Genomic DNA, 13,392 nt, shown 5'->3' with positions numbered 1-13,392 from the left:
GCTTATCCTACTGAGCCATCTCCCTGGCCCCCTGCAAGCACTTATTCTACTAAACCATCTCTTCTGCCGCTAAGTTAGGAATATTTTCATAGCAGGTTTGTTGAATACTAAGGATGAACCCACTTAGCACCAAAACTAGATCTCTAGCCAGAACTTTTTTATTATTTATTTATTTATTTATTTGTGTGTGTGTGGCCAGCTCAGCCCACCAGGGGGCGGGCTGGCTGGCATGTGGTGCTGTGGGATTGAACCGCGGTCCCTGGGCTTTGCTAAGCTTGTTCTAAGTAGGTGCTTTAGACCACTGAGCCATCTCACCAGCCCTAGCCAGAACTTTTTAAAATTTGATTTCATTGTTTATTTGACTTAGTGCAGTTCTGTTTTTGTTTGTTTGTTTGTTTTGGCAGAACCAGGGATTGAACTCAGGCCCTTGCACTTGCCAGGCAGGCGCTTATTTTACTGAGCTATTTCCCGGGCCCTGTTTTTAAATTTTTTTTTTTTTACGTATTTAGTACAGGATCTATAGGGTCTCACTACACAGCTTGGACTTGTAGTAATCCTCCTGTTTTCAGCCTCCTCAGCCTCCTGAGAGCTGGGGTTACAGACACATCACCATGCCAGTCTCAGTCGTGCCCAGTGTCAGTCATCCTCTCAGTGCACCCTGGGGGCAGGACCAGCACCAGCATGGCACTCCAGATGGAATCCCAGTTCCTGCATCTGCTTAAGCAGGCACTTTAATCTGCTGAGGGTTTCACTGTGGTCTATACTAGCCTTGGACTCACTATGTAGCCCATGCTGACCTGAAACACATAGATTCTCCTGTCTGATGTTCCCAACTGCTGAGCTTACAGGTATGCCTCACCATACTAGGGTTTCTTTTTATTTATTTTGTATTTATTTTTTGCCATACTGGGGATTGAACTCAGGATCCTGTGCTTGCAAGCATGCACTTATTCTACTGAGCTATCTTCCCAGTCCATATTTTTAAAATATGAGGCAGTTTCAGTCACTAGTTTGCCCAGCATAGACTCAAATCTGAGCTCATTCCTTCCAGAGCCTCCAAGAGTTCTGGATTACATATTCTACCATACCTAACTGAAAGTAGTACAAAGATTGGTTCAATGAAGAGGCATTCAATGTACTTTGCAGTCAGTGGCAAAATAGAATTCTTTTGTTGTATCAGGCCTCTACTAATGAAAATATGCTATATTACTGGGTTTTGTATTGTTTATAGATAGGTATCATGTTTTCTAAATCTAATTTATTGTCTTTTTTTCTAAATTACTCACTTTAGGTCTAATGATACAGTAAAAAATGTAGCAAAAGAAAGAAAAAACTTCAAGTTAAATAAAGTTTCTAAGGTACATTTAATTGACCTAAGTTTAGTAATTGCATTATAATTTGATAAGTAACTGACCTACTATGTATCAGTATACAGTACTTCATTTTGTATTTGGATTTTTTTTTCCCCTTAGTACTGGGACTTGAACTCCGGACCTTGCACTTGCCAGGCAGGTGCTTATGCCCTGAGCTATCTCCCTAGTCCTTATGCTAATTCATTTTGCTTGTCTTCATCATGCCTTTGATTAGAACCTGACAGTGTTGCTTTCTTTTTAGCCGTGTACTACCAACAGTCCAGATCAAAAGCAATGGGGATACTGAGGCATGAACAATAAAATGTTTTCTTTGCCTGTCTTTTCACTGATATGGATTGAGTTGGTTTGTTTTGTTTTGTGACTGTAGCTTGATTTATATATAGTTTTAGGCTGGCAGTGAATTGACTGTGAAACCCATATTAGCCTTAACCTCATAGCACTCTTCCTTCCTTAGTCTCCTGAGTGCTTGGGTTACAGCTGTGTGCCACCATGCCTGTCTTGAGGTTTTGTCAATGTTAAAAGTTAAATGGAATATCAAAATTGAAATTAAGATATAAAAAAAAGAGAGAGACTGGGTGTGGTGGCACACACCTGTAATCCCAGCACTTGGAAAGCTGTAAACAGGCATATCACTACGAGTCTGATCTAGTAGTCAGACCCTGAACACCCAGTAGACCCTTCCCTAAAAGTAAATAAATAAATAGTTTAAATGTAATAAAAATTAAATTGTTTTTAATTTATTTGAAAGAGTTGGTTTGCTTATTTGAACTGTTACTCTGCTGTATATTTCAGTACTTTTTAATGGTGATTTGGGAATTCCTGTAACACCACTGTTCGTTATGGAAACTTGAATATTAGGAAAAATTAAATTGAGCCATTATTTGTAGAACATTTAATATTTCCTTGAAAGATCATTATATACACACATAATTTATAGATTGTCTAAACTATGACCTATTTACATTACTTACATGATTAAATCTAAAGTCAATGGCTATGGCACTAGGGTGCTACAACAAAATGTAACCGGGCAAATAGTCAGTTTTAGTATCTAGTACAGGTTTATCACAAGTACAAAATTTGAATTTATATAGTTTACATTTGTAAGAAAAAAAATAAAATTGCAATGATACTTTGATTGTCAATCTATGTTTCAAATTTGTGTTCAAACATCAAAAAGTCTGAAAACAACATTTTTCCTGTAAGAAATAATGGAAAAGCAAGTTATTTGTTCTGAGACCCCAAAATTACATTTATCAAACCTTTTTTCCAGAACTGTGGTTATCAGTTTTCTGTTTAGCTTTACTGCGAATAACACTTTGTTCGGAGTTATGGTTATGACATTTTACATAAAGTGCAAAAAAAAAAAAGTACAATAATGAACATTTTAATGCATTAACACAAATACTATATGTTGTTTGGGTAGGAGGGGTACTTGGCCTGGGCTATCACCCTTTTTTTTTTTTTTTTTTTAATGTGTGTGTGTGTGTGTGGCCAGCTCAGCCCACCAGGGGGCGGGGCTGGCTGGCATGTGGTGCTGGGGGATTGAACCGCGGTCCCTCTGCTTTGCTAAGCTTGTTCTAAGTAGGTGCTTTAGACCACTGAGCCATCTCACCAGCCCCCATCACCCTTTTGTGTACACAGAGAAATGCAACACCTGACTCACTCTTGACCCTATACAGTTCTTCTTGAATTTGGGTGTTTGGTTCAACTATTGAGCCAAGTTATAAATACCAAACAGATTTCTTTAAACTTTGTTGTCCAAGTAGTGGTTGAGTTTGGAGCCATTTGAAAACAAAAGTATCACTGTATTTGTATTTAGTGTTAGGCAAAAGTGATTTATTTCCAATAAAAAGAATTAAACTAGAGAGTCATTGTTATTTTAGTCTTGTAAATGAATAACTTTAATTCACTGCAGAAACATGTTTAAATATGATATCTTAAATTCTAGGATATAAAAGATGGCAAGTCCAGATAGAAGTAAGCGGAGGATATTAAAAGCCAAAAAAACAATGCCTACAAGTTGCCGGAAACAAGCAGAGATCCTGAATAAGTCGAAGACTATTGAAGTCCTGAAAACAACAGTTGAGAATAATGTTCCAAATGGTAATCAGAATTCAAGTACTGAAGTTATAACTAGAGAATGTAGACATCCTGAAAGTGTTGATTCTTCATTGGACTCTATGATAAATTCTGCATTTTTACTAAAAAGTATAGGATTCCCTCAGAAATTAATAAAACCTGTAGAAAAAGTTGTTGATTCAGAAACAAGATTTGAACATATTGGTGAACAACTTACATGTTCTTTCAAGAAGCCAAGAAAAGCAGTAGATTCTCCCAGCCAATTCTGTAGACAAGACGTAAAAGAGAAATGGAGTACTTCTGAAACTCATTTTGAATATAAGGCAAATGTAACATCATCCTTTTTTCAAAATGAACAGAACTCTAATCTAAAATCTATTTGTCATTCACCCATTATTTTGAGTGATGTAGCTCAGAATCCCTTCGATGACAACGGAATCAACAAGATACCTTCCAGTTTAGAAATAAACTCCAATTCAGAGTCACATGATGAAAAGCAAAGTGACATTTTAAGTTCAAACTCATGTTGTGTGCCGGCTGCAAAAATGCCTAACTTGATGAATGTAGTTAGTTCCAGCAACTGTGCTGCTAACACTTTGAAAACTAAAGAATCCAGTGGAACCCAACACTCTAGCATTTCAGACTGTGAAAATGTAGACTCAAAGCAGCAGTGCTTACTCAACACTGAGGATAATAACAGTAAGTATATATGGGATATCTTTTGGAGATATTAAAAAGTACTTTCCTTTAGGCGATTTTAACATCTCAGCTATACAAATAAGTAGAATACATACAAGCAGGAAAAAGATAAATTAATATTTCAGAATGTCTTGGTCATGAAGTGTTCTTGGTGGGGAGGGTAAAAGATTTTTTTTTTTTTTTTTTTTTTTTTTTTCCTGGAACCAGGGATTGAACTCAGGCCCTTGAGCTTGCCAGGCAAGCACTTATTCTACTGAGCCATCTCCCTGGCCCCAAGATATTGTTAAAGAAAAATTACAACAAAGCTAGTTTTGTAGGACTTAACTGGCTTTATTTGAAATCCTATAATTGGGAAGCAATGAGGACCAAAATGGTTGAAGAAAGCTTCCCACCACATGGATAAGTTATTTTGGTAGTCAACAAGAAGTGAGGTTACAGAATCAGCCTGGTTGCTTGAAGTTTATATCTGTCATGCTTGGGTGTGTTTTGATCACTTTGTCCCTTTTGATTTGAAGCCCTTTTTTTTTCTTTTTTTTTGCGGAACCAGGGATTGAACTTAGGCCAGGGAAGCGCTTATTCCACTGAGCCTTCTCCCTGGCCCTTGTTACTTTTGATTTGAGACAGTTACATTTTGTAAGATTAGGGTACAGTTCATTTGTTATAGCAGTTTTAGATTTACTGGTGGTGTGACCCTGGTGTTTCTTACAGAGTAATCCTTGATGGTGAGTTATTCTGGCATTTGAGAGACATCTGTGTATGTGATTGTTTTGCACTCATGACCAAGTGGAAGACCTTTACTTGAAGGGGGTTATCCCAGAGTCAGTTTAGCTGCATCTTAATTAGAGTGACAGCAGCCAGTAGGGCACAGAAGCTAGAAGGCCATTCAGCCACCACGATGTTTAATAGTCTATATTGGTCAGCCACTGATCTCTGCCAGGGCCTCACAGTCTTGAGTCTGGACATGTAAAACCATATGGTGCTTTTCATGTAAGATTAAATCTAATCTTGGGCTTACATTCAATAGCCAGTTCCAGTGTAGGGGTGCTGAGGAGTAGCCATTTGATCTCTTTGAAGGCTGGTTCTTGGCAGATTTCTATTTTAGGGGTTTTTTCCAACCCAGTGAGGACAGTTTAGGGGCTTAGCTTTCTCTGCAAACCCCAGTATCCAGATTCTGTAAAATCCAACCATTCCTAGAAACTCATATAGTCTCTTTTTTGTTATTTGGCCTCAGGACAGAGCTAATGGTCTGTTTGTATTCTCTCCCCAAAGAGTGGTGTCCTTACTTATAGTAAACCCCAAGTAGTGAACAGAAGGGTGACATAGCCATCCCTTTTTCCAGTACAAATTGTATCCTGTGTCCTGGAGTAGCTAAAGGAGGGTCTGTGTCTCTCCCAGCAATCCTGCTCTATTTCAGTTGCCAGCAAGAGATAATCGACATACTGGAGCAAAACACAGTTTAGTTGGGCTCCTGGGGAAGAAGCCAGGTCAGCAGCCAAGGCCTCCCCTCACAAAGTGGGGGAGTTCTTAAAGCCCTGGAGGACTTCAGTCCAATTCAACTGAGTTTTTCATTTCACTTTGGGATATTCCTGTTGAAAAGCAAATAGAGGCTGACTTTGAGTAGCTAGGCTCAAGCAGAAGGTATCTTCAAGGTCTAGGCAGATGAACCAGGTTTCCTTGGGTGAACATAGGCTCATCAAAGGGTGGGGCCTGGACCCACCAGGTACAGGGTTTACAGTGGCGTTTTTGACTGCTTGGAGGTCCTTACTGGTTGATAACCACCAGTTAGTTTCTTGTCAAGCAGTATCGGGTATTCCAGAGTGACTGACATTTTATCAGGATTCCTGCTTGCTCCAGTCAGTTTACAAGCTTACAATCTGTACCTCCCTGGCTATCCATACTGCCTCAGCCTGACAGGGTTGGTTCCTAGCTTGAGCTCCACTAGGATTGGAGCCCGAGTTTTGGACAGTCCAGTGGAGACTTTTTAGCTCATATCTCTGAGTATGCTTCTCACAAGCCTGGAGGGTTAACATCTCCTTGATCTGGGGTATGTAGTCACCATTCTTCTTAAGGAATTATCACCGACAGAATGAGACATTCCTCGTTATTGAGAATCAGACTGATGGGTCTCTCAGGTGAGAAGGTCACTTGGGCTCCAAGTTAGATTAGAAGATCTCTCCCTAAGAGGTATATGGGGCAGTCAGGCAGGTAGAAAAATTCATAAATTACCTCATGTCCTCCTGGGTACTAGAATCAAGGCCACCTGAAGGGGCAGGCTGCTTGGGACCAGGTCACACCCACAATGGTAACCCTCTTGCCAGTGAAAGGTGCCATCTGGGTGGTCTCAACCAAACGATCTGTTCCCGTATTAACCATAAAAGTCATTTGTTGGTCCCAACTCTCATACTGGCCATGGGTTACTGGGGGCAAGATTGATGGAGACCTTCTTTAAGTATGTGCCCCTCACCGTTGGGGCATTCCTTCTTTCAATGTCTGCAAAAAGCACATTGGTTTGGAAGCAAGAGAAAGTCCCATGTTGGTTTCCCACCTTGTATGGCAGTCCCGGTTTCCAAGTAGGGTCTCTTCTTAGTGTAACTACAAGGAGACTTTCTGTTTAATTTTTCTGTCTGCCTTATCTTGGTCTTGGTTGGCAAGAACCTTTGTGGCAACTTCAAGCAGTTGAAGCATTGTGTTCATGCTAATGAATCCTTCAAGTTTCTGGAGGTTGTGCTGAATGTAGGGGGTAATGGCTATGAATGTTACTGGTTTTCTGGGCCCTTGGTGAAAAGGTGTCAAGTTTTGGGATGCCTCACAGATTTGTTCATAGAAGTCTCCAGGTGACTCTTCCATCCTCTAAGTCACTCTGGTCGTTTTTTACTCTGATCGGCTTTTTGACACCAACCTGAACTCCCTTAGGATGGCCCCCAAGTACCTAAAAGAAAGATTGTCCTGCAGTGATCATGAAAGTCTCATGTCAGGGACTGCCTCTTTTGTCCAGTCCATTGAATCATGGTCCCCAGTGCCAAGACCCTGATAATATTTTTTGGCCTCAGTCAGGATTTTACATCACTCCTTAGGTGTTAAAGAGGGTTGGGAGCAACTGTCACAGGTGGGCAGATGGGTCTGGAAGATGGATCTAATGAGACTGATAGGGGCTTGAGGCTTTTCTGAGTAAGAGAAGGGGGTATGTTGTTTGCAGTTTGGAAGATTGGTGGTAGAGAAGTGTTGATAGCACAGAGCTGGCCAGCCAGGCTGATGGTGCCGTCCTCCAGGATACAGGTAGGAGTGTGGGTTTCATGGATGAGCATCTGGATGGAAGGGGACTGAGTGAGCTGACCATAAGTATTTGTCAGATGGGTTGGAGGCCACTCTCCAGCTCCAGACCTCTGGCTCAAGGGACCAGCATTGGTTACCAATCAGGGAACCAAATGTTACAGAAAAAAAAAAAAAAAAAAAAAAAAAAAATTTGGCTAGTCAGAGTACTGCTATGCAGATTGGCTAGTCAGAGTACTGCTATGCAGTTCATGCTGGACTTGAGCTCACTTTTTAGTGCAGGCTGGTTTCAGCCTTGCAACAATCCAGCCTCAGCTTCCCAAGTTCTGGGATTACAGCATGAGCTACTTATTCATAGCAGTTTTTGATTTACCAGTAGCGTGGGAAACACGAGCCACATTCTAGGGAAGAAGAGGGAACCAACCTTTGTTAAGCTAACTGGCTCAGAGGACAGTAAGCACTCCAAATTCTGACTCTTAAGTTCTGAGCCCTGAACATTGAGGAAGTTGGGATTTTATACCTTTGTCTTAGTTGTGCCGGCAGCAAATGGTGAAGAATTTTAAAGAAGCAGTAGTTTAGCAGGTGTTGTCATATTTCAAGGTCAAGGGGAAGCAAGGAGTAATGAGTAAAGAAAACCAAGACAATGGAAAATTCGGTTGGAGAGAAAAGTGGGGTCTTAGGGTGGTCTATTTTCTGCATTACACTATGTACAGAAAAATATTTGGGCCAAACTTCACTATACAGGAAGTTTTAGGCCAAACCTAATTTTAATTTAACATTTGTCTTATCAAAAGTGATTTATTCTAACAAAGAAGGTAATAATCACCTCCTGTGCAGAAAAGGTTAGGTATATGGCAGTTAATTCATTCAAACATCTTGTTATTTGAAAGTTTTTTTGAGGGTGGGTTTTTGTTTTTATTGTTTCATTTGTATTTTTTAAAGAGTATAAAATAACATTAAAACAAATTACAACTGATACAAAATTTCACTAAACAAAATAATGCACATTGGACCATAGTTATTGTATTGCATAGTGTTGGCTTCAAGTTAGTTGTTCAAATTACCAGATGTATACATGCAAAATTAGGAGAAGGAAAAAAAGAAAAAGGTTATAAGAAATTGAGATTAAAAAAAAAATTTTGGAAAGACATACAAAAAAAGCATTAACTGCTCCTTTCCACAGGCCAGCAGAAATCCACAGTACAGTTATCCAAACCATCCTACTTACATAGACACATCTCTTTCCCCTACTCCCTCTTCTGTCCTCACCTCAGTAATTCCTTTCCTTTGAACAGGTTCATTCCCTTTTCTTTTGTTTTAAATTGTTGATGAAGCTGTTTCTTTGTTTGTTTGTTTGTTTGTTTGTTTTTGAGACTGGATCTCATGTAGTTCAGGCCAGAATTAAATATGGTTTGTAGCCCAGACTGGCTTTAAAGTTGAGATCTTCCTGCCTCAGCCTCCCACATGCTGGGATTACAGGTATGTGCCACCATGACCAGCTATTTAAGCCTTTTCTTACCACATGGGCTCTAGCATATGTTCAGTGACAAATATATCCATAAATATAAATTTATTTGTGTGGAGAGACTATATACCAAGTTATTATAAAGTCAAGTTCTGGTGTTACAAAGTTACTAAAATAACAAAACTAAGTCATTAGAGGTAAAAGTTTTTATATTGGATATGAAATAGAGAATACTGATTTCATAAAATTGTTTTTGTATGGGTCAGAGTAATCAGTAAGATGAATTTAAAGTTGTTTAAATGAATAGGCTCACATATGAAAAATAAGACTGTCTGATGGGGCTGGTGAGATGGCTCAGTGGTCTAAAGCACCTACTTAGAACAAGCTTAGCAAAGCCCCGGGACCATGGTTCAATCCCCCAGCACCACATGCCAGCCAGCCCGCCCCCTGGTGGGCTGAGCTGGCCACACACACACACACACACACACACACACACACATAAATAAATAAAATTTAAAAAAAAAAAAAGACTGTCTGATCAACTGTTTATAAAAATAATGTAGGCTCCTTAAGTATAAGTAAATGAGGTTTTTTTGGTATATACATACCAATTTAAATTGAAGAGGGAATTTATCTGATGCTAGAACTTTATCTCAGAGGTTTTTGGTTTTCAGTATTTGTAACAGAACAGTTTGTGGGAATATTTTTATGCAATTAAAGTTTCTCAAAAATGCTATTGTCATATTTTACCTTTTCCATTTGTTTAAAAGTGTCCTTCTTATCATTTTCTTCTTTATAAGGAGTATTTTTATCTGTACTCTTTTCATTTCCTCAAGGCCACAATCAAAAGAAGATGTGTTCAGAAAACAAAGAAAATGTTAAGCACATGAAAACATCAGAGCAAATTAATGAAAATATTTGTGTCGCTCTGGAAAGGCAAACAGCAATGCTGGAACAGGTAAAATATTGAGGCATAAATATGTGCTTAAGAAAGTTTTCCTTTTTTCTTTTCTTTTCCATAATTTTATTGAGAAACAAATAGCAGTGAGACAGTTTCAAATCAAATTGGTAGGACAGTTTCAATAATTAAGAAAGTTTTCCTTTTGATTAGTAAAAATTGTTAAAAGCTAATTAACTGACCTTCACAGTTAGATAGTACGGATGACTATAATTTGGTGCAAAGCTTATAGTGTGTGAGAACTGACCTAGCAGACAGTTGATCATTTGTGTCACCAGAGGATCTCTGATTGCTCACGTCTCTAGTTTTTCCAAAGTGCTCCCAAACAAAGTGACCCAGAGAATCATTTATGTAGCATCCTCTTGTAGAAAGAAAGTGGACATTTTATGTCAAATTTTTGAGTAAGTCAGACAATAAATGACTTTGCCAAATAATTAGTTTATTTTGTTCTGGTGATAGAATTGTTTTATCTGTAGCTATAAAAAAAGCTATATAGCTTTTTTTTTAATTTGAAGATTTTTATTAGCTGAGCTCAGCAACCGTCAGCATAGACCCGTTTCAGTGTCTATCCAAACTCTGTAGCTATAGCTTTTTGTAGATCTCATCATACTTGTTATAGTTTCATAGACTCAGGTAGCCCAGAAGTCCATTGCAAAATCATGCTTCCCTTAATATTCAGATGAACAAGAGCTAGGGAGATAGCACAGTAGAATAAGCACCTGCCTGGCAAGCATTAGCTGGCATTTTGTTTTACAGCACCACTGAACATGCTTGTTTTCATTTTGCCTCATGTAATTTTGTTATTGTACAATGTCCATACAAGTTTTTTTGTTTGTTTTTATTTATTTGTGTGTGTGTGTGTGTGTGTGGCCAGCTCAGCCCATCAGGGGGCGGGGCTGGCTGGCATGTGGTGCTGGGGGATTGAACCGCGGTCCCTGTGCCTTGCTAAGCTTGTTTTAAGTAGGTGCTTTAGACCACTGAGCCATCTCACCAGCCCCATACAAGTTTGATCAACTCTTTTTTTTTTTTTTTTTTGTGGAACCGGGGATTGAACTCAGGCCCTTGTGCTTGCCAGGGAAGCACTTATTCCACTGAGCCATCTCCCCGGCCCTGATCAACTCTTAAGTTGAAGTAAATGAGCTTAAATTTTAGTAGAATGTCTATAATTAGCACCTGATTTGAAGATTAGTGGTACTGTATTAATACCTCTAGAACACTACCAATAGAAGAGATTATATGGCAGATAAATGCCCTCTTAGCTGCAATAGACCAAAACTTCTCAATCCAAACCATCTTACTTGTTTTAGGGAAAAAAATCACTTCTGTTTTCAGAAACATCATTACAGTTACATAGTTGAAAACCTATGAATATGTATTTACTTAATAATAAAGCCTTCCTTAAAAGATTCATTCAGAACCAGCTTAAAAGGTAAGTTGTCAATTTTTCTCTTACCTCCTGTTTTCTCCATCATTGCCGATGGAGACATTAATTAAATTAAGAAAAAAAGTAATTCTTCTGTTGCTGGCAAAGAAGAGGTGTATCGAGCTCTAGGACCACGTTATTTGAAGTAAATAAAAAGGTTGAGGAGTCCATCTGTGTTTCCAGTGATCAGTGGCTACTTACCAAAACAAGTTATGTTTATATCAACATAAAATTTAATGGGGTCTTTGAACGTTTTAATTTCAGTGGCATTCGAAAATATCATGGTTCTCAGTACAATTGTGTACTTTACAAAATACTCAGCCCAACTTGATTCACACAAAATAGTACTTCCCAGTGAACTTAAGTAATCTAGGAGTTTCTTATATATTCTTTTTAAAAAAAAAAAAAAAAAAAAATTATCTATTTGGTGCAAGTTCTCACCACACAGCTCAAACTTGGAGTGATCCTCCTGCCTTAGCCTCCCCTGTGCTGGGATTATAGGCATGCGTCACCATGCCTAGTTTGGGTGGCTGGTTTGGCACCCAGGGACAGCACAGCATGTGGTACCGGGGATCAAACCCAGATCCTTGTGCTTGCCAGGCAGGCACTTAGGCTGCTGAGCTATTTCCCCACCCTCTCTTATACATTCTTGTATAAGAGACAGTTTGTATATTAGCTAATTCACTTTTCTTATCTCTAGTTAGCTTTCTACTTGTTGTAATTTTGCTTGTATAACTGTCTCTGTACCATACCTGGTACTTTGGTTTTGCAGTGCTAGGGTCTGAAACTAGGGATAAGCAAGCACTCCAGCACTGAGCTGGATAATTCCAGCTCTTGAAACCCTATCCATTTTGTTTTTCCCTATTGAGAAAGTTCTAGAGCTATTGTCTCTGATCTTTTGAGATTTTGAAAGGATCTGGGCCTGGCTGACTCCAATTAGATTACTGATCCTCCAAACTCCAAATTATTCAATCTGTCTTTAGAAAGTTGAAACAAATTGGGGGTATATAAATTTGTGCTTTTTATAAAGCTTAGGTGAGATTAGCTGTCATTTGCAAATTGAAACCAGGTTTCTGTCCATTTACATTGGGTATATTACAATTGCTAAAAGATATTTGTGAGGTATTTGGTGGAAATCATTGTGGGTTTTTTTTTTTTTTTAAATTTTATTTATTTATTTATTTGTGTGTGGCCAGCTCAGCCCACCAGGGGGCGGGGCTGGCTGGCATATGTGCTGAGGGATTGAACCGCGGTCCCTGTGCTTTGCTAAGCTTGTTCTAAGTAGGTGTTTTAGACCACTGAGCCATCTCACCAGCCCCCACTCTGAGTTCTTGTTTAAAGTGTGACTTTCTTGAACTAACAAGTTAAATGTTACTGTTTTCTCAAACTTACCTAGTGAGAATCATTGGGGACCTGGTAATTATAATTTTCTTATGTCTTTTCCTAAGAATTCTTTGGATTCAGGATGTGACTTAGGAAATTGTGATTTTAAACAAGTATCAGATGTGAGGTTTTCTTTTCATACAAGTTCACAAAGAATTGAGATGTGTTCCTCCAAGGTGTCTTGAGTATGAGCTTTGCACATTGACTCTAGCGAGTAAACTAACTTGCATGTAGTGATCCATGAAAAGCATAGTTTAAAAATGCAAGTAATTGCTTTCAGTAAAAATGGTGTGTCCAAGCTTTGGTTAACATACTGAATTAAATAATTTGAATACTCTGTTACATTTAAATATATGTTGAAGCATTAGAGAAGAGTTCAAGTAAATGACAGTGTTAAAAGAGTAAAAATAATTGGCAACAAGAAAAAATGTTGGAAGGGGCCGGGGAGATGGCTCAGTGGAATAAGCATTCCCTGGCAAGTGCAAGGGCCTGAGCTCAATCCCCGGTTCCACCAAAAAAGAAAAAAAAGAAAAAAATGTTGGAAATAATTAAAATGGTATAAAACTGTAGAATTAATTATCCAGGTGCTATCAGTATGAAAGAGTTTTAACATAGCCATGTCTACCATACCATGAAATTATATTGGGGTTCCTACTGTTTGTGTGTGTGTGTGTGTGTGTGTGTGTGTGTGTGTGTGTAACCAGGTATCGAACTCAGGCCCTTGCACTTGCCAGGGAAG

At 38.8% G+C, this 13,392-nt stretch overlaps 1 protein-coding gene across 7 annotated transcripts in view; it reads left to right on the top strand.

The window, feature by feature from the left end:
* Nucleotides 1-13,392, top strand: part of Atf7ip2 (activating transcription factor 7 interacting protein 2) — an 82,066-nt gene that overhangs the window by 33,779 nt on the left and 34,895 nt on the right. For 3 of the 7 annotated variants that reach the window (XM_023711741.1, XM_023711735.1, XM_023711742.1), the window contains exons 1-4: nucleotides 689-848; nucleotides 1,292-1,358; nucleotides 3,325-4,154; nucleotides 9,726-9,847. In XM_023711741.1, coding sequence (XP_023567509.1) covers nucleotides 3,335-4,154; nucleotides 9,726-9,847 — 942 coding nt within the window. In that variant the 5' untranslated portion in view covers nucleotides 689-848; nucleotides 1,292-1,358; nucleotides 3,325-3,334. Of the gene's footprint in view, nucleotides 1-688; nucleotides 849-1,291; nucleotides 1,359-3,324; nucleotides 4,155-9,725; nucleotides 9,848-13,392 lie in introns of those variants that run through there. The other 4 variants (XM_023711737.1, XM_023711740.1, XM_023711736.1 and 1 more) reach the window with 2 other exon arrangements.

The sequence above is a fragment of the Octodon degus genome, unplaced genomic scaffold, assembly GCF_000260255.1.
Source record: "Octodon degus isolate 3935 unplaced genomic scaffold, OctDeg1.0 scaffold00021, whole genome shotgun sequence".
In the NCBI taxonomy this organism is placed as follows: domain Eukaryota; kingdom Metazoa; phylum Chordata; class Mammalia; order Rodentia; family Octodontidae; genus Octodon; species Octodon degus.
This window is presented reverse-complemented; position numbering and strand designations above follow the sequence as displayed.